The 25,888-nt window shown below is 39.6% G+C and overlaps 1 protein-coding gene across 3 annotated transcripts; it reads right to left on the bottom strand.

Moving 5' to 3' along the window:
• Positions 1–133: 133 nt before the first annotated feature.
• LOC135644974 (uncharacterized) lies at positions 134–25,597 on the bottom strand. Of its 3 annotated transcripts, none has more exons than XM_065162981.1 (11): positions 24,622–25,597; positions 20,335–20,611; positions 19,957–20,142; positions 12,598–12,750; positions 11,311–11,832; positions 7,609–9,813; positions 5,459–5,670; positions 5,207–5,362; positions 2,668–2,899; positions 1,664–1,977; positions 134–1,177 (listed from the first exon to the last, which is right to left on the bottom strand). In XM_065162981.1, exons 1-11 carry the CDS (start codon positions 25,383–25,385, stop codon positions 865–867), a joined length of 5,334 nt encoding a protein of 1,777 aa, XP_065019053.1. In that variant the 5' UTR covers positions 25,386–25,597; the 3' UTR covers positions 134–864. The 3 variants fall into 3 exon arrangements, with proteins under 3 accessions (XP_065019053.1, XP_065019059.1, XP_065019068.1); XM_065162987.1 differs by having other exon boundaries at positions 5,459–5,667; XM_065162996.1 differs by having other exon boundaries at positions 20,335–20,573; positions 24,622–24,752.
• Positions 25,598–25,888: the final 291 nt, after the last annotated feature.

The following is a 25,888-nucleotide window of genomic DNA, read 5'->3' as shown; positions in this document are numbered from 1 at the left end:
CACAGTATACCAATAGCCGAAGCAGAAGCCTCAATCATATAGCAAAACCGCTACCTTCCGTCCCTCATAAAATCTCTGCATGCTCTGTAACTTCAGCCTACCACTATGAATGCAATGAGCACCACACCATCCATGAGATAATTGTAAACAATTCTATGCTCATTAGACAACTGTTGCTGAACCCTATCCACATGGGCAATACAATGACTTTCTACACTTCAGTCAAATACATGTCCCTGTATCTTAGCAACCAACAAAAACAATTTTGGATGCTAATACTAGAATAGCTTTGTCCATCTTTAGATTCACACTTTGAACATGCACTTCACAACCTTACAAGTACAACTAATTTGAGGCTAAAGTAGATCCAAACACTTGTATCCTTCTCTATCAGAGACACTGTTCAAAAGAGAACTGTGCAATCAGGCAGTTATTAGATACTGAGACTCTGAGAGTAACAAAGTAAATGCAATTGAGGCAGTGCCGCAATCTACACTACCTTCTCATATATTTATGTTATAATTGACATCTACAATCTGTAACTCATCTTTCGAAACTGCTTCCCACAAAACTTGACTGCTGATTATGCTGGCATAAACATATCACATGGGAGTCTTATTTGTCAAGAACAAAAGCAAGAATATCAATCACTTTGATGCCCCATTTCCAGTGAATACACAAGCAGCCCACACACCATAAGACTTCTTTTGTTGCCGTGACAACTTCAGAGAAGATTTCAGCATTTCCACCAACCTTTGTTCCATTTCTACAAAGTAACAAGGTGTTTATGCACAGGTTACTCTTCCAAGCTTTTCTATTTATGCAATTAGTAGCCAACAAATCCCCTTAATATGGTTACCATGTTCATCCATTCTGTTGTTGATTATCCTTTGAACATATCTTTTGCTGAGGTTGCTTTGGAAAGAAGAGAATAGTCAAGAGAACACATACACCAAGGCCAACAACACCATCAAATGGATGCAGAGGATGAGTACTAATTAACCAAGGAGGAGTTCCAAGTTTGTATCTGATTAAGCCACCAGTTTGCAAAGTAAAATTGGTAAACATTATCCCAGAGCGTATTCCAATTGGGATATAGATTTTATCCTGAGATCTTTGCTTAATTCCAAAAAGTGCCAAAGATAATAGCAAGAAACCTGGTACTGAAGGGAGGGACCTGTAATTTGAAAAATGAAAAATTAATATATCCTAACAGTTAGGCATCACATTATAAGAAACACCAAAAAGAACTTTAAAAAGTATCCCTAATAAGGACGGCAGGAATCTTTCAATACTGCAAAGAGATGTTGAATTTAGTAGCCAAAAATTATAGGGAGTTCATAGATTATTTGCTTGACCATGAGTTTGTTGTAAGATTAAGGTGGAAGAAAAGCTATGCATCCTCACTTCTGGATATACCAGGAGTGCATCATATTTATTCCATGAAGTTCTAGTTTTAATTAATAATATAATCCAATCTGGCAAGATGAGAAACTCTCCATTTTTTTGTTTCTTGCATAATATGTTACGGTTAGAGTAGCACTGTGACAAATTAGTTGCTCTTTTGTGAGATAAATGATGAGTCAAGGGAAAAAACAAGATTAGAAATTCAGAAATTACAATAAGCAAAAGAGGTCACTGAATACAGACAATCAGAGCATACCCATGAATTAGAGAAAAAGCAATGCCCGATATCACGATAGCACGGTAGTACCCAAGATCAACAGCGACTTCTTCCAGAAGCCATGACCTAAATAACAATTCCTCAGCAAGAGCAATACCAGCTGCTGTTATAATCCCTCGAACACCTTTAAGTAGCATGTTGACAAATGATTTCAGCAACAATACAGGATCAGCCCGAAACAAAGGGGAAAATGAAGGGCAAGCGAGGCTTGCATATCCAAGTAACCCATTTATGGAATGTACAGACATCACAATTGCCATTCCTCCAACCAAACCTTTCATAAAACCAAGGGCCTGCAGAAAAGCAGCTAATTTAGTAACTACTGAGATCTTCATAGCTGAAGTGAGATTGCCCTAAAACCAATTTATTTAAATACAAAAAGAAGAAGAGAATGAGCATTGACTAATCATGATGGTAACTGTAATACATTGCACCTACCAGCAACCACAATGGGAAGGAGTAAAAAAAAAAAGCATGAACTATTAACCACCTTTCAACCATCTCATTTCTACTTGCATGGCCAATTAAGGACAAATAATGCATTGGCATGCCAATATGAAAATACAGGGCCCATAAAGTGGGCTGGGAAAGAACAAAGTAAGGTTCGTAATACCGTACCATATCGGTATTTCGATTTGGGCTCGGTACCGGTACAGTACGGTGTACCGAGCGGTACACCCAGGTGCACCGAATACTGTGGCGCTGCTACAGTGCATTGCTACAGTGTACTGATGCACTGTACTGTTACTATAACAGTGCACTGAAACAGTACTGTACTGTTATAGTGTTACAGTGCACTGCTACAGTCGGACCGGTACATACCGCCCGTACCGGGCGGTACGATTCGATATAACAGACCTTGGAACAAAGTAATATTATCCTGAGAAAATCATGATTTTACCAGAATTATAAGAAATGGCAGAAATATATAATTACATAATTCTGTTGTAAGATATAATGTGAAAGGATTATAGAGCTTGTACCCTGGGTGCTGTGAAATCCAGTCCATATTGTTCAAGGGGATTGTCATATCCTCGTATTCTTTTACCCCAAAGTACAACAAGGATCATACTAGAAGCATAGAGACCTAAAACACAAGCATATTCAGCAAATTTATTTGATGTCCTCGTTGTCCAACTCTGCACAAGCATCGGAAGCAGGGGGACCACCACTGGAGACCATAATACAAGAGCCATGCAGCCAAACCAGATAACCCTACAGAAAAAGCGTGACCAATATTATAGTCTGAAAACATTTTCATAGCAATCAGGACAAATTGGAGCAACGAGATGTCAAGTAACATGTGATAACAAACATAATCATTCAACTTTAAAGAGAAGACATCATGAGAAACTAACCCTGATATTTCTTTGTTCAAATCTTTTGTGAAGCAAAAGCAAATTTTTCTGAGATAAACCTCAAGAAAGCATCAAACAATCTATTATAACAATTCTTTACAACAAAACAAAAAAAAGAGGTAAGTTGTTCCTCAAAAGAGAAGCAGCAGTTTGAGTAGAAAATAAACATCTGACCATCAGTAGAAAATAAACATCTGACCATTACAATGATTTCCTGCTTAGGTCATTACAATTTACAATAGAAGAAAATGTCTCACACTCTGCTGAATAGTTGTATCTTTCAAGCTTCCCACCAAATGCATTGTTTTCTACCCATAATTTTAAAACTAAAATTACTGAATATATGAAGATATAGGCATTTTGTGACACCCAGGTTTATCTCACATCAGGTGTTGGAGGAACATTGGATTTGGGAAGAGAATTGAATGGTTAATAACGTTAGATGGGTCTATTACTATTAATCTGGATTTAAACATCTTGCATCATATGGTTCAATTTCAATAAGTTAATGAATCAATTATCCAATTAAACCGAATCATGACTAGTGGAAAGGATCAAATCAATTGCAAAACCAGTACTAGCCATAGCGAAGGACCCAAATAGGAAATAACTTTCCATGAATGGGACTAGAGGCACGTCAAGGCATGTAGCCACCAGCAGACCAAAGCTCACAACCCCTACAAGGATGATTATGAACTATGGTATGGACTTTGATGAGGACATCAAATATTAAATGGAAGAGATTATAACATCCTAATTTAGTCCCATCTTAAGAATTAAGTTGGTTTATATGGCCAAATATATGTACTACTATTAGCTTGGGTCTATTCTTTTTGGGTTATGATTGAAGCTCATCAAGCTAGGAGGTAAGTGATCCCATTGGTTAGATCATAACAAATAGTATTAGAGTACACATAGTACTAAGCTTGATAAGGGACCTAAGTAGGAAAGTACTCATGGAGAGAGATGCACAGTACAATATAGTGCAACCACGACATCACATGCCCTACTATGATGATTTTGGGGAGATGTAACCCCCTAGTTTGGTCCCACATCGAATGTGGGAGGACAATATAGGACAACCATTAACCTGAACTTGAATATGACATGGTTCAAATTTATCAAGTTAATTGATCAATTATCACACTGGGTTGGGTTGTGACAAATATTATCCGAACGAACCTGGTACTAGATGTGATGAAGGACCTAATAGGAAAGATCTACCCATGAGTGAAGCTGGGCACATCACTGTCTAGGAGGATTCTGAACTATATGTCAGTTCAGGTTTTGAAGATAATGTCAAGGCTAAAAATGAAGAAATTATGATTTCTCATTTTAGTCCCAAATTAGAAATAAGAAAATTATCATAGGCCTAGATGAGTCTACTACAATTAACTCTCTTCATCAAGCCTTAGATGGGGGAGATTATGACATTCCAATTTAATTCCACATCAAAAATAGGAGAATTCTTATGAGCCTACATAGGGCTAAGCAAGTCCAACATTATTAACTCAGACAACAACATTTTAGGCTAATGATTCAAGCTCATCAAGTTGATAGATCAGTCATCTATCAGACTAAATCATGATAAATGGTATTAGAATAGACTTAATACTAAACACTGTGAGAGGCCTAAGTAGGAGAGAACTACCTGTAGATGGGACTGGAGGTATATCTTGACCTGGACCAACCATTGAGCTCATACCTCACATGCCCTAGGATGATCCTGGGGGGATTGTGACACGCTAGTGTAGTCTGGAAGGAGAATTGAGTTAATTTATAGAATTAAGTGGGTCAACTACCATCCATGTAACTAGGGCTCATCAGGTTAATGAGTTGGTTAGGTTATCCCATTGGTTGGTTTGTGATAGTTTTCTCCAATGATGCAGATAAACACCATATTAAAAGTCAGCTTTCATGATTGCAGCAAAATGTTTGCCTATCTTTATGTACATTCCAATACTCTGTAAATGACAAACCATAAGTGAGAACTTGCTCAGTTAAGTTGCATTGCATACCGCAGTGGCACAAACCTGCTAAACAAATGTATTCATTACCTTCTCCACTGCAATGTAAAATCCATGTAATGACTAAATAAGTTTAGTCTTGCATGTTGAGTATGTCATCGGAAGTAATAAAGATGGTTGGGAGAAAAAGGACTAACCTCTGCAACAAGGGGCGCTCGGAAATACGCAAAAATGAGATAAGCCTGTCGGTCAAGCTCATAGCACCACGTATACCACCCCACAGCAAAGCAATTTTACCAACTAATCTCAACAGTCCACCCTTTTGTCCTAGTTCTGCTAGAACAGTGACCAGCCTTTACATGTTTAACAAAGACAAGTGCAGGGTAACGTCAACAAGAGAGAAAAATCCAAAAGAGAGAAAAAAATGAGAATAATGTAAACGAACCCACCTTTCCTGATCCACTTCCCCATCATCCTTCATAGGTACTACAGGTCCAGCAATAGACATTGCCTTCTCGGCTAGGTTGCACATTATATTAGTTGGGATCTTCTCATGTGTTGCCACCTCAGGCCTATCATGCTCCTCATTTTGAGAGCCCTTCTCGATAGTTTCCCTCGAAGGAACTTCCATTGCTTGACCGTTACTGTAGGTGTCCCTCTGCTGAAGATTTAAGATAAGCCATTCAATTCATGAGCAGTTAAGCATCTCATGGATCTAACGAAGAACAGTCTCTACTAAACTCAAAATGCAAGCATTTAAGTTTCTCATGAATCTAACTAAAAATCAGTTTCTAGAAGAACTAAAGAATAAAGCATAAATCACAGACCTCATGTATCTAACAGAAATTGCAAAATTTTAGTAAAATAAGAAATTTGTAGTAAAATAAGAATAAGTATGATAATGCACATTCCTAACTCCTAAGTACCCTCCAAGCTAGTGTTTATATGAGAAGTAAAATGGATGGAACATTGCTTCATTAAACAGACATTTTAGAAAGACATAATCTAAAGTGTGGATCAGGGAAGAAGAATGAGTTTTTCTGAATATCGAGATAAAGACAACCTCTTTCCTAAGCTTTCTTCTGCTCAAAAGACCAAATTGGTGACCACCTAATTATTAAAAACATGGGCAGAAACAGAAAAGAATGGAACAATGAAATAAAAAAAAAGAGTTATGGTTTCGCAAAGTAAAGCTGGCACAAATAAATATTGGGATTGTCTGTGCAGACATTATGGTCAATCACCTTTTGTTCCCATTTTCTGGTTCTTTGCACAAGCTAATAAACCAAGCCAAGATGAAAGCAGTCATAAAGAATTCAGCAGAACCATTATCAATGATGTGATATAATTAATTATGATAGAAACCTCATGAAATAAAAACAACACTATTTTGAACAGTGTCATGGCTAATAAAATTTTCTTGAAAAACAACCATCAATAAGAAACTACCACACATGAATAGAATGATAAGATGTATGAGGATAAAAAGATCTGGTTAATGATACAATGGCAACCAGTATATGGTTATCTGAAGAGAAACAATGAGCAAAAAAGGAAAAGAAGAACAATATAAAATGTCAGCCAATTGTAGTAAACAAATATTCCAAAACCATAAGCAGACCCAAAATTTCACTTGCAAAATTAATCTGAATTTTTGATGAAAAATAAATAAAATTCTACAGTAATAATCAACATCCTACTAATGGGAAGTTACCCATGATGGGCTTGAGACCATGAATAACAGAGAAATGGATACAAAAATAATAATCCAGCACAAGCATATGCTACTATGCTGATCTGGAAGCACTACTTAAGAACAACAGTTACAAGAGATACAAAGCAGAATGGTTGGATAAACCAACATATACATAACATTTAGGATTATAAATTATTTAGTCAAGCATTCATCAAAGGCCAAAAGGGAAAATTATAACAAGGTGGAAAGAAGGACCTTCTGTTAGTAGCACAAGTGTACATAAGCATTATAGGAGTTTCTCACTAGATCAAGCTTGAATTTGAAGTTTTTTCCAGAATTAACCAGGATAATAAAGAATGAGATCTAAAAATCCCAAACATAAAAAGGAAGCATGTATAACTGAAATATTGACTGCTAAAACAAGCAAACGGTTCAAGTGTAGCAAGGGGGAAAAGGAAACATGGTATTAATGAAGCTTCAGCCTAGACACTAATGTGTGTTCCTAGATTCATCAACCTACAAACAGTATAAGATTGAGCTGACTAAAGCAAAAAAAAATTCACCATTTATTTTCGTTGTGGATCATCCTGACAAACCATGTAAAGAATTTAAAAAAACAGTTATAAGGTATCTTTAAAACAAGATTTAACCACAGAGAACAATGATAGCCCAGGAAAGATGCAAGAACAACAAAAATGATCATTACATAAATTTCTTAAGAAGAAGTAAATTTCTGTTTTTTCTTCAACAATAAATATGTTTAAATGACACAGTAAGTATGATCACTCTGTAAGTTGCTCAGGAGAAGTAAGCCGACAATTTAATAAAAAACAGGAAAGCAAGAGAGAACTTCCACAGAATGCAGTAATGGAGAAATGAAGGTCCCAAATATTCATATTTCACCTGATGGTGTGCTAATAAAGCGGTTGCACCCAAGGCAGCTGTAACAGCTCCAATCATGACTCCATCATCATTGTAACTAACTTTGGCAAGATTTTGGTTCCCACTAACTGAGTCATCGTGAGCATGAACTTTCTCGTCATCATGAAGTTCATTCTTGGTGTTAACATCTTTGACTGAAAGTGTCTCCTGAACATTCCCAGCTTGCTCAATATCTTTGATCTGGTCACCATCACGTGAGGCAGCAATTTTGAAGTGCTTTCTCAAAGATGCCAAGAGTGAACCAACAATTACACCAACTGGAAGGATCTTCTTCAACTGGCTGGTTTCCTCAACTGCAGAAGATATTATTTTGACTGTGCGTTCTCCTTCTATTGTACCAAACTTTACCAATGTTAGGTGATTAACCTCTGTAAGCAGTCTCAAATTTAAATGATTGTCCAGAACAACTGCTTGGATTATTGCATCAGCAACTTGTTTCATGTCATCTACAAGAACCCTTTCCATTTCCTTCAAATTAGAAGTGCTCAATCTACGACCAACTTCAACTTTCAGAGCATCAAGTAAACTGTCCCTAACTAAGCAGAATGCCGCCTCTTCCTTTGCATTATAACCACCTTTCATATCACATATTCCAGTTAATTGTTGTTCAAATTTGGGAAATTCTGAATTCAAAATTACATACGATGTCTCAATAGAGTTGTCTGTATCACCGTGTTTTACTGAGTTATGATGACTTTCATTGTACCCACTGATAATTTGGTTTTTCCAGCCTTCACCCAGGTTATTATGGAAAGTTCCTGCTTGGTCTAGCATTTTCCACTGACCTTTTTCTGGGTCAAGGAATAAATCAGTAGTTGAATCTAAATCAGATGGTTTTAGTCTTGGGAACTGAGAATAAAGATATTTCTGCAGGTATGCTTCAAATGGTGAGCCCCAATAGTAAGGTTTAATAGCTATATGTGACGGACAATTTTGTACAGGACCAAATTTACCAACACTGTTATTCTTTAAGGAATTAAATCCTAAAGTACTTACTTCAGAATTTCCAATACTATCTTCTGCAGATGATTTGAGGATATCAGCAACCAAATTTTCTCCCAATTTATTTTCCACAACCTCCTTAGACTGAGTATCTTTCTGATTTAAATGGCTATCAAGATGCTTAGATGACGGACTTACATCTGACCCTTCACTTGATCTATTGTTTCTGTGCTCTACCCTCCCGTAATTGTCTTTGTTGACGGTAGGCAAGCCAGGTGATAGAGTTTGAGACTCCTCATCCTTACTTCTCTTCATTTCATCATCATCTCCTTCGTTGCTATTCTTCTCTAATTGATCAATCATATTCTCTAATACTCCAAAGACACTGTTAACTGCCAACTGAGTAGAGTCATCAAATCCAGTCAAGGCATCTAATGCTTGAGTAACACTGATAGAAGGGGTCTCAGAAGAAGAATGTTGTGGAGAATTTTCAATCAATTTTGTAGAATTATGCAAATTTTGACGCAAATATTGAGGACTTTTGTCTTCATTCTTCTGTAGTTCATTGGATTCTTGTGGCATAATCTGGTGATCTGATGCTGACATGCCTGATGAAAGTGACTCTTCTTCAGCATTAGATACAGAAATTGAGATAAGTTGCTCCTCAGTATGAGATGATTTTTTCCCTTCACTATTATGGACATGACATCGATTATTCAGATCTTTATCATCTTCATTGTGCCTATCAGATATTCCTTGGTTTTGACTAATCTTCTGCTGCTCAGCAGCAGTTTCATCTACCATATAACCTGACCTTTCCAAATTAATATCTTGGCTTGGTTCATATCCAGCTTCAAGCATTCCGGGAGATTGAGAGGTTCTCTGTTCTGAGGTTTTAATGCTTTCTGGCATACTGTTTCTGGCTGAATTTAACTCTGCTGTATCACCTTGCACTTTCTCCTCATGGTCAACACCTGAATTGCTCTCATTATCTCCTCTATTAACTATCGAAATTTCTTGTATTGAATCCTGGATCCTTGACTTCACTTTTGATGTAACATTAGGTATCCAATCAATTCTATTGAGCCCTTCAAGATTCAATTTTGTACCCTGAGTTTGCAAAATTTCGGTTACAGCACTTGTAAGCTTTCCACGTACATCTACTGGCACAGCTCCTTGAAGAGCTCTCAAGAGATTTTCTCCTCGTCCAACAGCGGAAAGAACCTAAAGTAATATAGAAGAATGTTTAATTATATTAAAATAAACCAAGTACACCCCACAAAGAACAGAGAGACAACCAACAAATACAATTGGAACTCGCACAAAGATTTGAGTAAGCGCAAGTGATTTTACCATAAAAAACTGCAGTAATTTCTAGACAATAACTTTCATGTTTGGTTGATCACCAGAATAATGAGAACAAGCAATAAATATGTCTAGACCATTTTAGACATTGTATGAGTGCATCAAATAGCTATAATACATTGCCTTAAAAGCAGGATATTTTCATGTGCAACTAAGAGTCACTGGACAAGTATGGCAGAAAACTATTGCATAATAGAATAAAAGAACAAGAAATGCATCACTCCATCATTGGATAAAAGTTTGAAGTAATGCTACTCATCAGCTTAATTATAAGTAAATTAAATAATTAAAATGGATACAAGCTACAAGATTGAGAGTTGGAACCCTTACGATGTTGTCCCTGTGTGTGTACAGCAGAACTGAATGCATTTTGTGATGGTTAAGACAATCTCAAAACTTCACTCAAGCTAAAAGACAAATTCTCAGTACAAGTGCTCTTATATTAACAAGCTTCTCCAGTTTTATCTTTCTTGTATGTTGTAACATCTAGAAGTATCATCTATCTGGTTATGTATCACTCCTTCTTACATGTTCATGAAGCATCAATGTAACTGTTAACATCTCAAAGAAACATACGTCAAGATGGGTTTCCATTGAGCACCAAGAAGATGGACTTATTATGTTATTCTAGCAATGCTAAGTGAAAATAATTCAATAATCTGATGGTTTCATAACTCAGGTGAAACTAATTAAACATGTATGATCAAGATAACTTTAATAAGACAGATATCTACACGATGGATCTTCCACATGCTGCATGAGTTCAACAATACTTCTCCCATACGACGCAAAACCTTCAAGTCAATTCGTTCCTAGACTTGGTAATTTGACAAAACAACCGAGTCAACTCAAGAACTTCTCTTTTTTAATGAATTTAAGTAAAATGCCAAACCAAATATTTACTCTACATCTAGCAATCCCCAGACTAATATGAGTGAAAAAGCTACATGCTGCCGTTAGCCATGTATCAGTAAATTAAATTTGTATTGTGATCAGATAGATATTTGAACTCTCACAATATGTGATCTACACAAGATGGAAGCATCAAGCTGCTACACACTTCATGAGTTCCATAAGACTTACCAATCCAAGGTACGATTCATAAATGTAAAATCATTAAGTCAATTCAACCTTTTACAAGGAAAAGTGACAAGTTTAACTGCAAACAACTGAGTCAATTCAAGCACTTTTTTCCTTTCGTTGTTTACAGTTTCAAGGCACAAACTGTCGTTCACTCTAGATCTAGTAACCTGGAGCTTAAACTCACAAGCTAGTGGTGGACATAGCCACAGCTCCAATAATGCATGGTAAAAACTGAATAATTTAGAATGTGTTTTTGCACTTAAAAGTATATACCTTCTTCTTTTGTTCATCATCAAGCATGCTGGGCATAGTAATATCAAGCATATTCATGACAACCGCTGCAGTCTGTAAAACCTTGTTTCCTTCATCATCTCCTTCATTTATGGCATTAGCTGCACTTTCATTCTTGAAATCGATAATACTTCTGCTATTTTTTGTTCCCTCATTATCTGCGCTCTTTATTTGCTGTAACTTGCTTCTTGCATCCAAGTTATCATCAGCTTCACCTTGAACTGCAGCATCATTTTGTTTAAGTGCAAAATCAACAGAATCATTGAGAAATCCATTTACAGGACTTGGTTGGGAAAGCTTCCCATAAGTTTGTCTATCTGCACTCTTATGGCTTATATACAGTCCAGAGGAATTATGACTCCCTTTCACATCACTTGAGATACTTTTCTCTGGTGTTCTGTCATCAATAAATGCCAAACCTTTTGAAGGATTGATGGCGACATCAACATCTTTTAAAAGAGGATGACGGCCTTTCAAAAGTGCAAATTCCACTGCTGATATCCACTGCACAGATTACATGGAGAATCATGAAAAAAGAAAACTGCTATAACTATTAGAGTTGTGTACGTGACTACATATTTACTTAATCAAGTAGACAAGTACCATTACAAACTTTCAACACAGATTATGATAATTGAGTGCTGATAATGGAAATAGTGTTCTGTAGCAATAGTTATTTATCCATCGAGATAAGCTTTCTGGATATCATTTTTTATTTAGAAACATAAATTTAAAGTAATAGGTAATAACTCAAGCCTGAAACTACACAGGTCTTGAACTCATAAGGGAGTATTGAGAAGCAGCCATTAGATTGAGAATGAGTTATGTAGTATCTACAATCTAATCATGTTCCTTATGAGACTAATTGGAGCTTTACAATCTACATCATTCAAATCCCTGACATTCTCATTAAGACCATTGGATCATCGAGAACAACATAGATGGTATGGATTCCAAGGGTATCATAAGCCCATTATGCTAATTCTATTGTCCTTCATCATGCACGTACTGTAGGTTCTAATGTGGCCCACAAACCAAAAACATATCAGCATTTTAACATCACGTTTATCATGATCCAAGTAGCCTGATAGCCCAATTGCTCATATAAATATGATTAAGAATGGGACCGAAGTGCTTAAGTCTTTAGTAGTAGGTCAATTAAAGCCGAATGTTGACGTCTAGTGACAGCGTATGAGGACTATCAAGTTTTGTTTGTGTTAACCTGTATTAACTCAGAATTCAGATCAACAACCAGAAGTTAAAGATTACCTCAATAGCAAGACGTTGGCACCAAAGAATAGCAGAATTATTTGTTGTGATACCAGTTGATGACAAGTAAGAACAAAGAAGCAGGCCTGTAAATGGATTTTCTGCTATCGAACCACGTGGAATAGAGAAAGTTGGTACGCTCCCATCATCACTCTGTAAAGTAGCACCATAAATGGAAAAAAAATCATAAGTTGTATTAAAAAATGCATGGGATGGTACTTGATTTGCAGGAAAAAGAAGGAAGAAGGGGAAAGAGAACATTGAAGATGTAAAAAAAAAGCCTAGCTGGCCCTAGTGTTCAATTGTCTGGCTTGTCTCAGCTTCCTTGGCAATCATTCAAGCTAAAGCTCATGGGAGTCATAATCTACATATTTAGTCTCATCTCAGTAGCCAAATATGCAAAAACCAAAAACTTGAGAGCAGTTGGGCGTCCATAGGAATGTCCTAGGAAGTCGTGTTAAGTTATCCATTGGCAAGCCCTAGAAACTAGATCAGAGTTTTTAACTTTTTTTCTGAAACAACAAATTTGACCTCTCACGGATGAGCTGAACTACTTGTTAGCAATCTGGTTAGCTTGCTACCATAAATACTGGCATATCAAACTGTTATAATGTTCCTTCCTCTTTATATTTGAATCCTTTACACCTATCTATATCCTTTATCTACCCCCTTTCTCTTTTAATCTGCTGTAACAAATTGGTCTTGACTTTCAATGAACATAGATCTGAAAATTCACCAGATTGTGACTACAAAATCTTCTTTTCTTGAAATATAACTTAATTAATCACCCTAAAGCTGATTTGACCCATAAAACTGTGAATATAAATTTGCATAGACAATGGTTTATGATAATCAACACTTAACAGTACCCAAAAATTCTAATACCATTTAATGCAAAGTAACCAACACAGGGGTAACATGGTCTACCACATTAGTAGCTGAATGACACATGAATACATAGGACACTGAAATTGTTGGCACTAAGATTAGTCCAACACAATCAGAATTCTACCTAAGGTCAACTTAGACCCTACTCTTAAAAGTCAACCCCTCAACTGACCAATAACATCAGAATAATCTTCTTATTTTTCTCTGCAACAGGCCAGCAAGACAAGTTAACACCTCACTTTTATTTTCTCAACATTTTAGGATTCTCATAGCTAGTAATCCCCACAGACTAGGGGAACCATATCCCAGATTATAACTTACAAGAAGCCTCGCAAATAGTTAATTGTAAGCAAAGTACAATAGATTGTTACAACAAATCAAACACATGAAGAAAGCAACATTTTCTCATACCAAAAATCTGTTCAACACATTATATTACTTATTTGGATATGAACAACTATCGTCATTAATGAGCCTTTGGGACAAGACATGATGCAACTGCTTGCTATGAGCCACATGATCTAATTATATAAATTATTGACAAAAAGGTATGAAGTAAATAACAAAATTCTTCCATCATTCAATTTATCCTAAGGTGACAGAGTAGTTCATAACAACCAAGATTTGAAATATCGTACCGTATCGGCGTTTCGACATTCGCTTGGTACGGTACGATACAATATACCGAGCAATATACCGTTCGGTATACCGCTCGGTGTGTGTGTGTGTGTGTGTGTGGTACTGATACAATATACCGAGCAGTATACCGTTCGGTATACCGCTCGGTGTGTGTGTGTGTGTAATTCGACGACATCGCCTCTCTCTTCTCCCCAGGCTCGATCATTTATATATATAATATTTTTTATATATAAAATATTTTTATAAAAGGCGACACGACGTCGCCTTTAATATATATATATATATATATATATATATATATATATATATATATATATATATATATATATATATATATATATATATATTCTTCTCCGTAACGAGCGGTCCGTGTACCGATCAGCGGACTGTCATGGACTTAGCTAGTTTTGCCTAAGTCGTGTGGCACCCTTGCGTATCGGTCCGCAAAGATCAACCTCCCCGAATATATATATATATATATATATATATATATATATATATATATATATATATATATATATATATATATATATATATATATATATATATATATATATATATATATATATATATATATATATTTTTCTCCGTAACGGGCGGTCCGTATTCCGATCAACGAACTGTCATGGACTTAGCTAGTTTTGCCTAAGTCGTGTGGCACCCTTACGTATCCGTCCGCAAAGGTCAGCCTCCCCGAAACCTCCCATGGTCCCTTAGGACCTACAAAAGAGAAAATGAGTTACAAAAAGCGCCTCACTCAAGATCCACAAGCAAACATCTCAGAAAACACTTCATAGCCAATGCAAATTACAAACAGACTTTACAAGCTCTAAACGGTTGCACAACAAAGGGTCAAAATGGTCCACTACAGACCGAAATCTCTCACAAGTGTCCACATGACACAACCTTTATTTACAAGCCTAAAACGGCCACCAAACCAAACTAAAATGGGACTATTAAGCCTTCGTCATCCCTCTACATGCTGTGCAAAGCATAAACACACCAAAAAACGCAGACATACATAAGCATTACATCAAACATTCTGTTTACAATTTTGTCCGTGACATTCTCCCCCACTTATTCCTTCAACGTCCTCGTCGAAGCCTTTACCGACACTGCAACTCCTCGCCTTTGCTAAGTCTTTAATCTTCTGCTCCAGCTGCAATGTGCCTCTTGGCTCCCAACTGCTCTCCGCTGTTGTTGTTGAGTAGTCGAACTCTTGATCCACCATGCAACTTCAACTCACCAATGACTCTGACTCTAGTGTAGGGCTGGCTGAGTTGTGTTGATCTATGTTGGTTCCTACGGATCCTTCAGATAAAGGAAAAGACCATCCTTACTATGCATCAGTCTCTCAAATGTCTCATGCTGCTTGAACTGGGTGGATGCTTATTGGAGCTTTGACGAGCATCGCCTCGCAAACTTTTGAAGTTTTTTGGTCCTTCCTCCATAAAATTTGTCCATCAACTCTTCTTTCACCTAGTTGTCTCTTCCAAGTAGGTTCACATCACTTCTGCTTTCGATTGACATTTCGTTGGGAAATGAAGCGGACAATCTACTCTCAGTAGCACTGATCACTGTTGGTGAGGATTTGACAACTATTGTCTTCCATTATCTTCAAAGGATCTTTGAACCTGTGCAGAACTCCTCTACTGGATAAATAAGAGAATTGACTCGGTTTCACCCATTCTCTTAAGAGTTGATAAGGCAAAGGTTACTTGACTTCGCCCGCCTCCTCGAGGGTTATACTCCATGCATCGAGCTGGTTACTAGCCTTCGCCTGCTCTTTGCTCACACTTCTGAAGCACTTGAAGTGTTTGTACTCCTTGTGTTGAGTTAGTTACTGTAATTCACCTTCTCAATGCCATCGAACTTCTGGAATGTAGGAAGTTTTTCACTCCAACTTAGAGTAAGTCTCTAGTAGTTTTGGTCGCCTCTGGGATTGTACCGTCTTCTCCATCAACCCTGTCGCCTACTCCACTGAGTAGCAAAGGTACAGCACCGCGTACTGCCTACTTCGTTCCTTGGTTGTGCACTCTTACATGACCTGAAGTCCTACACTTTCGGCTATCTTGATGAGAAGCTCGTTGACACCGATCTTACGAAGTTCCTTGGCCTCTGCCCTTCAACCTTGTCCTGGTACTTGGAGTTTGCCTCTGCATGCTCCACCTCCTCGGCCCCTTTCACGACCAAGTGCTCTCCCTCCATAAGAGCAAGGGATCGATGACTTCACAGAAGTCCCGCCTCTGTGGTACCATGGCGCTGCCATACCCATGACCCTACTATTCGTCACCTCGCATCTGCATCCCTTTTCTTCACGATCGGTAGATCTGCCTCTGTCGCACTCCTCTGAGTTCACATCCATTCTAACCGATACTTGGTTTTGGGTAGCTAAGTACCTTTGGACTCGTCGTCGCTTTCTCGCCCTTTTCGACCTCTTGCTTCAACACCTCTGTGTTCTCCCAGCAATTCTCCTTGGTCGATGGAAAGACAGACTACAACTCTCATGCATGGCCTCTGCCATCATGTTGTAGGGTTCGCACCGATTCTGTTCTTCTTAGCTTCCTTGGTAGCAACGTTCACTTACTCGGCCTTGTCCTTTGACTTGTCGGGCTCCCTTAAGCGAATATAGGCTTTGGAGCAGTCCAACTCTCCAGCTGCTTCGATCATACCTCGCATAATCAGGTCCCTCCCATGGGACTCACTGGTACTTGCATTCGAACTTTTCCCTCGATAGTACACAGCCCCCATATGCTGATGACCAAGGCTTTCATTCGATGCAAAATTCGATGCACGCACGGAAGACCCGCCTTTGCGGTACCATGGCCTTCACTCCTTGAATCCATAGCCCTTCTTGCCATCATGTTTTTCACCGAAGTGGAGTTCCCAGTAGCTCCCGATCATACCTCCGTATGATATAGTCCCTCACGGGATTATATTCGTGTGTATCGCACTGCCACGAACTGTTCCACCACGATCCACTGCACCATGTCATCTCCTGGTGACATCTCCATTGCATTCTGATCATTGTGGGATGAACTCAGATAGTGATCCCTCCATGTGTGGCCTCTACCAACACATCGCAGGGCCTCTTCCACTTTTGATTGTGTTCGCTCCTTTGGCAATCGACCTTCGTCCACCCGCTCTAAGACAGTTCGTCGCATGGTAGCTCCCGAAGTCCCCCGACTTCGTTAAAATTGGTGCATCATTGTCTAGATCCTGGGCCTCTGCCCCTACCAGCACAATCTCCACTGCGCACCGCTCCCTGCATAGCAACTTGAATAGCAACACTGTGGCATAATCTACAAGAGTACCTGCCTCCGTATGCTCTTACCCCGTGCCAAGGTCTTCTGAACCCAACTTCGCCTCCGCAAGTTGAGTCGTCTCAGTTCCTCCGTCAAATGTTTCTCTAAGGTAGGGTGCATGTGCCTCGAAGCTCCCTTCGTCTTTGGCATCATGCAGGATGAGGGACCCATGGAACGACATGATCCCGCTCTTGCCTCTGCAAGAGTTCATGTCCTTGACCTCTATCCAAGGAAAGCTCTGTGCCTCCGCTCCATATTTCATCTTTTATGCTGGCTCCTTTCATGCGTCTTGGGTACTTCGCCAAGTTACACCCAAGTTGTTCCGCTCCTCGTTTTGCATTGAGTTGATGGTGGCCCTCGCACCCACCATTCCACGGGTCAGCCCTCCATTGAGTTCGATCTCCATATCGACTCCAAGTGTGCCTTCATTTGTGTTGTCTTAGGTCGCTCCCCCACTTGATCTCGCAATGCATCCACCAATGCATTCTCTCAAGCGAGATCATGCGATGACTCCTCGCCGCTCGCTCGGTCCGTTGAGCTTTGTAAAGTTGTTTTTGAGGTACTCCTCCTTAATATGTGCGATCCATTGCATTTGGTTCTCCTTTTGAAGAGCCGGGACTTATCCCTCCTGGATATCTATGCCGTTAGAGCAACTTCTCTCTTCGCTTCCTTCTCTTTGAATGTTTCGGAAACCACCATCCCCTTGGACTACTCCGCCTTGCTAAACAAACTATGCATTGTTCTACCTCCCGCAAACGCACTTGCTAGATTGCAACTCCACGTCAATACAGTCCTCGCTGCACCCCTCAAGGGCTAGCAACATGCTGAACTTGCTACACACTTCAACCTCCTACGGACGTATCATTCTCATACCGAAGAGAAAGTTTCAATGCTCCATGGCGCCGAGCTTCGGCCACCTTGGGATGGCCACGAACATTCCATCGTTCGCATACAAGACCTTACATGAGTACCGAATTCTTCGAGTTAGCAATTCCCCTCACCTCTGTGAGCTTTGCACAACTCTTTCGATCGCTGAACAACCAATTCCGCCTTGCATGGTCTCATCCTTTACCAAGCGTCTCGCTTGCCTTGAGCATCATCAAGTATAGTTGCCAACATTGAGCCATAGCTCAAACTCAGCCATCCCAACCTTTGTGCACTACACATTCTTCCCAGCTTGCTTGTCCTCGTGGTGCCTCTTGCGCGAAGGGTTGGTCATTCCTTTGAATGTCAATCTCAGATGCCCGCTCCTCTGAGCGACTTCATTTCCCTATATCTTCATGCATGTTTTCCCCAAAACAGTCGCGCATGCTAGCTGTCCTCAATGCAACCCCGCTAGGTCCCCCACATTTGCATGGCAAGTGTTTCTATGAGTTCTTGTCCCACTCTGATACCATATGTCAAGGACTTAGCTAGTTTTGCCTAAGTCATGCGGCACCCTTGCATGTCCGTCCGCAAAGGTCAACCTCCCCGAAATCTCTCATGGTCCCTTAGGACCTACAAAAGAGAAAACGGGTTAGAGAAAGCGTCTCACTCGGAATCCACAAGCAAACATCTTAGAAAACACTTCATAACCAATGCAAATTACAAACAGACTATACAAGCTCTGAACGGTTGCACAACAAAGGGTCAAAATGGTCCACTACAGACCGAAATCACTCACAAGTGTCCACATGACACAACCTTTTATTTACAAGCCTAAAACGGCCACCAAACCCAACTAAAATGGGGCTATTAAGCCTTCGTCCGTCCCTCTACATACTGTGCAAAGCATGAACAAACCAAAAGACACGAACATACATAAGCATTACATCAAACATTCTGTTTACAATTTTGTCCGTGACAGGACGGACCGATGCGTACTACCTGGTACGGATGGTATTATTCGAAATTGCATACCTTGATAACAACTATATTTGATGTTGCTATAAATGATATTTGTGCTTGTATGTCAGCAGGATATTGGAGTGGTATATCATGGGATTCTTGTCCGCTATGTACTAACCATTATTATGAAAAAATGGGCATAGGCTGACACAAAGACCAGCTTGCACAAGTGTAGGTCGAGTATTAAACGGAAGACTCTAAGACAAATGGACAAGTGGTAAGAAATCAAGGTAAAAGGGCTTAGAAAACAGAAACAAACAGCTCTGTTTTGGCAGTGGCAAAGACCAGAAAAATGCTGCATGGTACAGTACCAGCTGGTCCAAGGCTGGTTTATGTTCATGACACAGCAGAGTGCTTCTTGTTTGCAAGCAATAAACTGCCATGAACAAAAATCCAAAAGTTTTTACATAATTAATACCAGTAGCACTGGAAAAAAAGCAAACAAGCAAATTATGCTAATGGATATCAGTACCTTAGTTTAGACACACATACGAAGCCCTGAATTTTTAACTATGTGTTCTACATCGCACAAAGGTTATACATGAAGGAAACTTAGTATCAGATCATGTAGGTGGGGCTACAGTAAACTGTCTGCATAAAAATGGCAGACTCTGCAACAAAACATTAGTTATATACATGCCTGTACAAAAAGCACAGGGATCTTAAGATTGCCAATTAACTTCCTTGTGCTGATCTTTGAATAGAAGTCATCAATTGTATGATACCCATGAGAAACCATTGATATAGCTCCATCAAATTCACGAACAGATTTTGCTGATAAAGCTCTTCCAACATCAAAACCTTTAGCTTTTCCTTGAAAGAGTTCCTGAAAGAATGAATGTAAGTTATCTTTTCCAAGCAATAAACTTGGACCAATGAGAAACTAAACATTTCAGACCATAGCTTTGTATTTCTACAAAGTATGCACAAGGGGTTTTTCCCCTAAAATTATATATGATCACCATTCATCACAAAAAAGATGCATTCAGGATCATTATTATCTGAAACAAGCAGCTACCTTGTTAGCTCGTAGAATATCTATTAATCCACTTCTAATCTTTTGGTCCAAAGAAACATGATGAGGGAATGACCTTGTAACTTCAGTTAAGTCAAATGGGTTATCTATGCAAACAGCAGCTGTTAGGACAGTTGACTCTCCTACTTCAGAAAGATATTTTGTAAGCATATTTGCACCGTAACCCCAGCCGACACTCATCACTGTTGTCCAGGGTCTTGCCATGCTGACAAATCGGACAGCTGTGAAGACATCATCACTGTCAGCAGCTGTAAATAACCTGCAATTATTTTTCAAACTCTTTTACAAAGAATGCACATTTGACATTACAATCAATTACTGAAAATAAAAATCCCTTTTACCAATATTATGTGGCGAAAATTAGTAATATATGGTGTTTTAAGAGTCAAATACAATGGAGGTACCAATGTTATTATTGAGCTAGAAACCTAACTAATCAATGTACCAGAAAAGAACTAATCTGAAACAACTAAAGCACTAAAGAATATCTGCTGTCCAACCTGGAGAAGAAAATTATTATACTTTTTTTTCTCAATCAGCTAGGTTTAAGCACATAAGAGATGGCACAATGAAACCTTCAAAACAATAAGGCTTTTCTACCGATTTAAACAATGCAAGGTCTGAGCCATCATAATTCCCTTAACAAGATAAAGTTTACAACATATTTCCTGAAAGTGACTGAAACAGAAGCTAATTACCTGTTCAACCTTCATATGCCCTTCAAGTTTACATTTGTTAGACATTCCTATTTTTGATATTTGCATTAGGATATAATTATTAGAAAGTCAATAAGCATATGCTTTTCATATTGATACTATTAAGCAACAAAGTTTTCAACATTTCTGCAGAAACCTATAAAACATAACATAGTCAAAATTAAATTTTGAAATGCATGGTGGGTTTTAGATAGATATGCTATTCTAACTTGAGTAAATATGCACAGAAAGCAATAGATGACCAAAAACATTCTTCAAAAACATTTAGAAATTAATACAAACTTATGAATGCAGTAAGGAAGGTCCATTTGCTGTTGAGAATGTCAGTTTTACTCGATCCATAATATATATATATATATATATACCAAGGTTTTTAATACTGTTCTGTACCACCCAATACAGGCGGTACATACTGGTCTACTAGTTGACCGGCACGCAAACCGCTCGCTATGGGGCGATATCAGGTATTTGGCAGCGGCGAGGCGAGGCGAGGAAGAAGAGAGCGTTCGAACTTCGAAGAAGAGGGAGAAGCATTGAGAAAGAGGACCGTGGAGTCACCGATGCGTTGTCACCAACGTCTCGATGAACTTGAGCCCATCGAACCTAACTTGTCTACCACGCCCTTTCTTGATCCCAATCCAACATCACCTTCCCTCAACAATCCCGATCCCTAGCGATCAATTCATCGGTTGACCAACACAAAAGATTTAATCCCTTATCAAGAACCAGGAGGTAACGACAAAGAGAGTCGTACCTCTTTGGATAAGGAGTTGGAGGCGCGGGGATGAAGGGACGTAACGGCAAGAGCAGCGGAAGAGGCAACCGCGAGGAAGGCGGCGAAGACCCCGAAACCTTTGTAACCCTTCCGAAGGCCACCTCCGCAAAAACCTGGATATAAACTAATATGATCTTTTTAGCGTTTTCATAGGATCCCAACTGTGGACCCAAGTCTTCCACCTGATTATGTATTTTGCATTCACTTCCCCCAATGCAAAAATCTAAGTAAATAAGGTCTAAGTCAAGCCATTATTGTTCTTTTCATACCAGTCCAACTATCTTGAACTCTATATATATACAGAATTTGAGGATCCTACTCTAGTTCACTAACATATTGGCACATTTGCCTTCCCAATAATGATGACAAGATTATTTGAAAGATGTCTTCTAACAATGCCGAAGCAGTAATATTTTTTCATAACTATCATTGCGCTGTGCCTTTTATTTCTTTCCAAATATTTAGATCCTTCATCCTTAAAGGTCAAAATATTTATTTGGTTCACCCTAAACATGTTGCTAAGGAAAAATGATGGACAAATGACGTCACTAGTAGCTTCTAGACTTCAAAAAATCCATTTATAGCATACTCCTAAATTCCATGTTTTCCAAGAATATCTAGAAGATTACCTTCCAAAGTCCAATATCAAATAATTCCCTATAATCATCCATGATGGACTATTCACTATAATATGGTAGAATTTAGACAAAAACAAACAACATGCTTTTCAAGAGAGTAAACTCATCAAGAAAAACAGTATAAGTTTGCTGCTCTAGTTCTTCTTCCCCACTTCTGTTCAACTATCTGCTCATCAGCGCTCAGTAATCTTTCTTTCATTTTACTAGGAAGATGAAACTGTGGAAATCCAAAAAGGAATAATTTATGAGGACAATCTCAGAATATTTAAATTTAGGCAATAGTAATCTAAAGCATCTTCTGTAACCTGTTAATAGACTCGTAGTTCACCTTACCGATTCATACCAATGTACCGATCAGCTATTGGTACAGTACGTACCGAGTTGTACCAAATCATACCAACACATGATACATAGGAGCGTATCGATGTACCGCCCATATCGGTCCCTTGTTGGATCAGTACGTGCTGCCCATGTTAAACGGTACACCGTGGTACGGCGAACCTTGAATAGACTTACAATGAACAATTTTGATATAAGAACAGAAGAAACAAAAGGAGTTTCATGAATCTCTTGGTCTCAACATTCCTTTTTGAAAGAAAGTGTTGTGTCTAGAGAAAATTCACATCCAATCATAGAGATTTGAACAACAAATGTTGAGATTAAGCATGGATAGGTCTATGCAAAAGTTAATGACTTTTAACTGATTTAACCTGAAAGATTTATGAAGAGCAATTTAAAACTTAACATAACAAGAGTTGTAATTTGTTTCAGAGTCTTCCAAAACAACTCAGAATATTCTTTGATAAAGTAACTGTTTTTTCTTTTCCAGTTAAACAAGACAAGCTGATTTTTCTTTAAGAAAATGTAGTCTAGCCCATCAACTCCTGCCACCACAAGGCCTGGGAAGAAAATCCATCCATTCCCTATCTTTTAGATTTATGATATGACAATTTAGCTTCTAGATGGTTCTGTAATATTTCAACTGATTCCTCAACAAGGAATACAGCGATATCAGCCTTTGGCCTTCCACTTATCACCTTTAATCACTTCATATTGCCAACTAGACATATTCTAACAATAGCGCACTCATGGTTTGAAAAGCTTAAAAGCAAGAACTCTGTTTGTAAGATCATGGGGTTGTTCGATTGTCTCTACCATCCTGTTTGTCCATGTTTCACGTCCATGGTGTTAAGTTAGCTATCAACTACGCTTTCTAACTGATAGGGAATATGATGACATCAGCACTGACCTGCTGACTCACCCGACAACCCGCTGCCACCTACCTAGACGATGACATGAGCAGAATAATGCACGCGTCTCCCTTTCCTAGCGGCGAACGGCAGGGTAGCGAACTTGCGCCTCCGGCCAACCGTAGTTTCAGGAAAGGTGGTACAAGCCGATCACTAGGAGCATTAACCCCTGACGGCAAAGCCTGTTTGCCCCCTTTCCGGTCCCTGGCGCAGGCGACCGCCATCCGCTTATCCCGGGCAGGCGCCTACGCTGACAAGCGACGCCCTCGCAATCGTCCTTTACTGACGGCACACTATAGGGAACCGTACCAACCGACCGTCTGCATAAATGAGCTCCCGAAGGATGTACGTGCCCATTCTCATCAGTCATCGACCTCCCTTCACCGGCTACTCAGGTATAAAAGCTAATCCCCAAGGTCTGAGCAAGGGACTAACACACAAAAACCCTCCTGTTCCCACTCCATTCAAAGCTAACTTTACCATCAGAGGGGTCGGGTCGGGAACTCCCATAACACTGACCGCTTGTGCAGGATTCCCAGCAAAGCCAAGGCACACCTCGGCTCATCCCCAGAACCTCGAGGAAGCCTAGATCACCTGGGCCCGACTCGAAATCGAACTCGGACGTACAAAAAAACACCTCGGGATCGCTTTAGCCAGACCTTCCCCGACTCCAACCACCTCTCATAACCGCCACGTATGACATCAGAACGAACTTGCACCTTCGGGACAGAATCAAGCCGTGCCGACTCCCCGGTTAACGGCATCATGACAATAACACTAACGGCTTCAGTTTAACATTGGAATTTACTTCATCAGCTTAACTTTGCAGTGCTTGAATTTGTTGCATCAAATAAGTTGAGCTTAGTCAAAGAATTTAACAAATAAGATACCTTGGTGTTGTCACTGGCGAACTGGCACAGCCCCTTGGATTCATAACAATTGGAAAGCAGCCATGTTGGAGGACATCAAACACAAAAGCTCTCACGTTTCTATCCATACTCCCTTCAGTTGTACCTGGTATAATTAGCACTGTCGTGTCCAGTCCATGCTCCATCCCTAACTCCAAATTTACTGGCCAATCCAGTGAGATCACTCCTCCATCGTCGGTCGCCACACAGACCCTCTGGTACTGCATCTTCTTCTCCGGTCCCTCTTCCTCCTTCTTTCTCGCAACAGTCATCCTCCCACGGTCCAGATTCATGTAGTGGCGCTCCTCCGTGAGGAGCTTCTCGTTAACACCATCACCCAAGAACTCGCCGCCATCCTCGAACGATACTGAGGGGCACCGGAGGAGGACGCTCCTATTGAACGGCGTCGGGCTCGTGAAGATGACCCACTCTCCGACCACGGTATCGACATCAGTTGTTCCCTTCTGCAGTGAAGAGAGGTACAGAGCAGCACCGGCGGCCAAGCCGATCGCAGGAGTGAGGAGGAGGTCAAGGGAGGCCGGGGAGGGGAAGGCGGAGACGAGGTTGCGAACGAGGTCATCGAGCGCGGAGCGGACGCTGAGCTTGGACCGCCGCCGCCGCCTCCGTCGCCGAGTCTGAAGGAGCGCCTCTCGGACCCGAGGGTTCCGTCGAAGAGGCGAGAGGCGGTTGAGGGGGAGAAGAGTCGTCTGGGGATCGAAAAGGGAAGGGATATATCGGAGGATCATGCGTAGATGTCTCTGAAGAGCGAGCTAGGGTTTCGATCCAGCAAAGGAGCTCGAAGAAACCAGAGTTGCTGAACAGCTCGAAGAAACCAGAGAGAGATGGCCGCGGAGAGGCTGGGAAACGGCCGAGGAGAGGGAGGACGAAGAAGAAGATGGCACGTGGAGACGATGAAAACCCCGAAATGACGATATAGCCCTCCTTGGAGTCGTGTTCTTGGCGGCTACGTTTGGTTTGGGCGAGCATATCACCACACCAATATATTTAAATATTATTTTTATAATATTTATATATATTATTTTGGACAAATCTACGAGATAAATTTTTTTCATATATTTCAAATGCATCTCTTATCTATTTATTCGTGAATTCTCTAAAAAAATTATAACCTTGAGAATATTTTTTTATATGATATCACATCATTATAGATCTATTATCTCACCTTTATGATTGACCTATATTTAATCGATCAAAATAAAGAAATAATATAGTTTTTATATGAGTATAC

Source organism: Musa acuminata, chromosome BXJ1-4 (assembly GCF_036884655.1).
Source record: "Musa acuminata AAA Group cultivar baxijiao chromosome BXJ1-4, Cavendish_Baxijiao_AAA, whole genome shotgun sequence".
Taxonomy (NCBI): Eukaryota; Viridiplantae; Streptophyta; class Magnoliopsida; order Zingiberales; family Musaceae; genus Musa; species Musa acuminata.
Note: the sequence above shows the minus strand (reverse complement) of the source record. Positions and strands in the feature narration are given on the sequence as shown.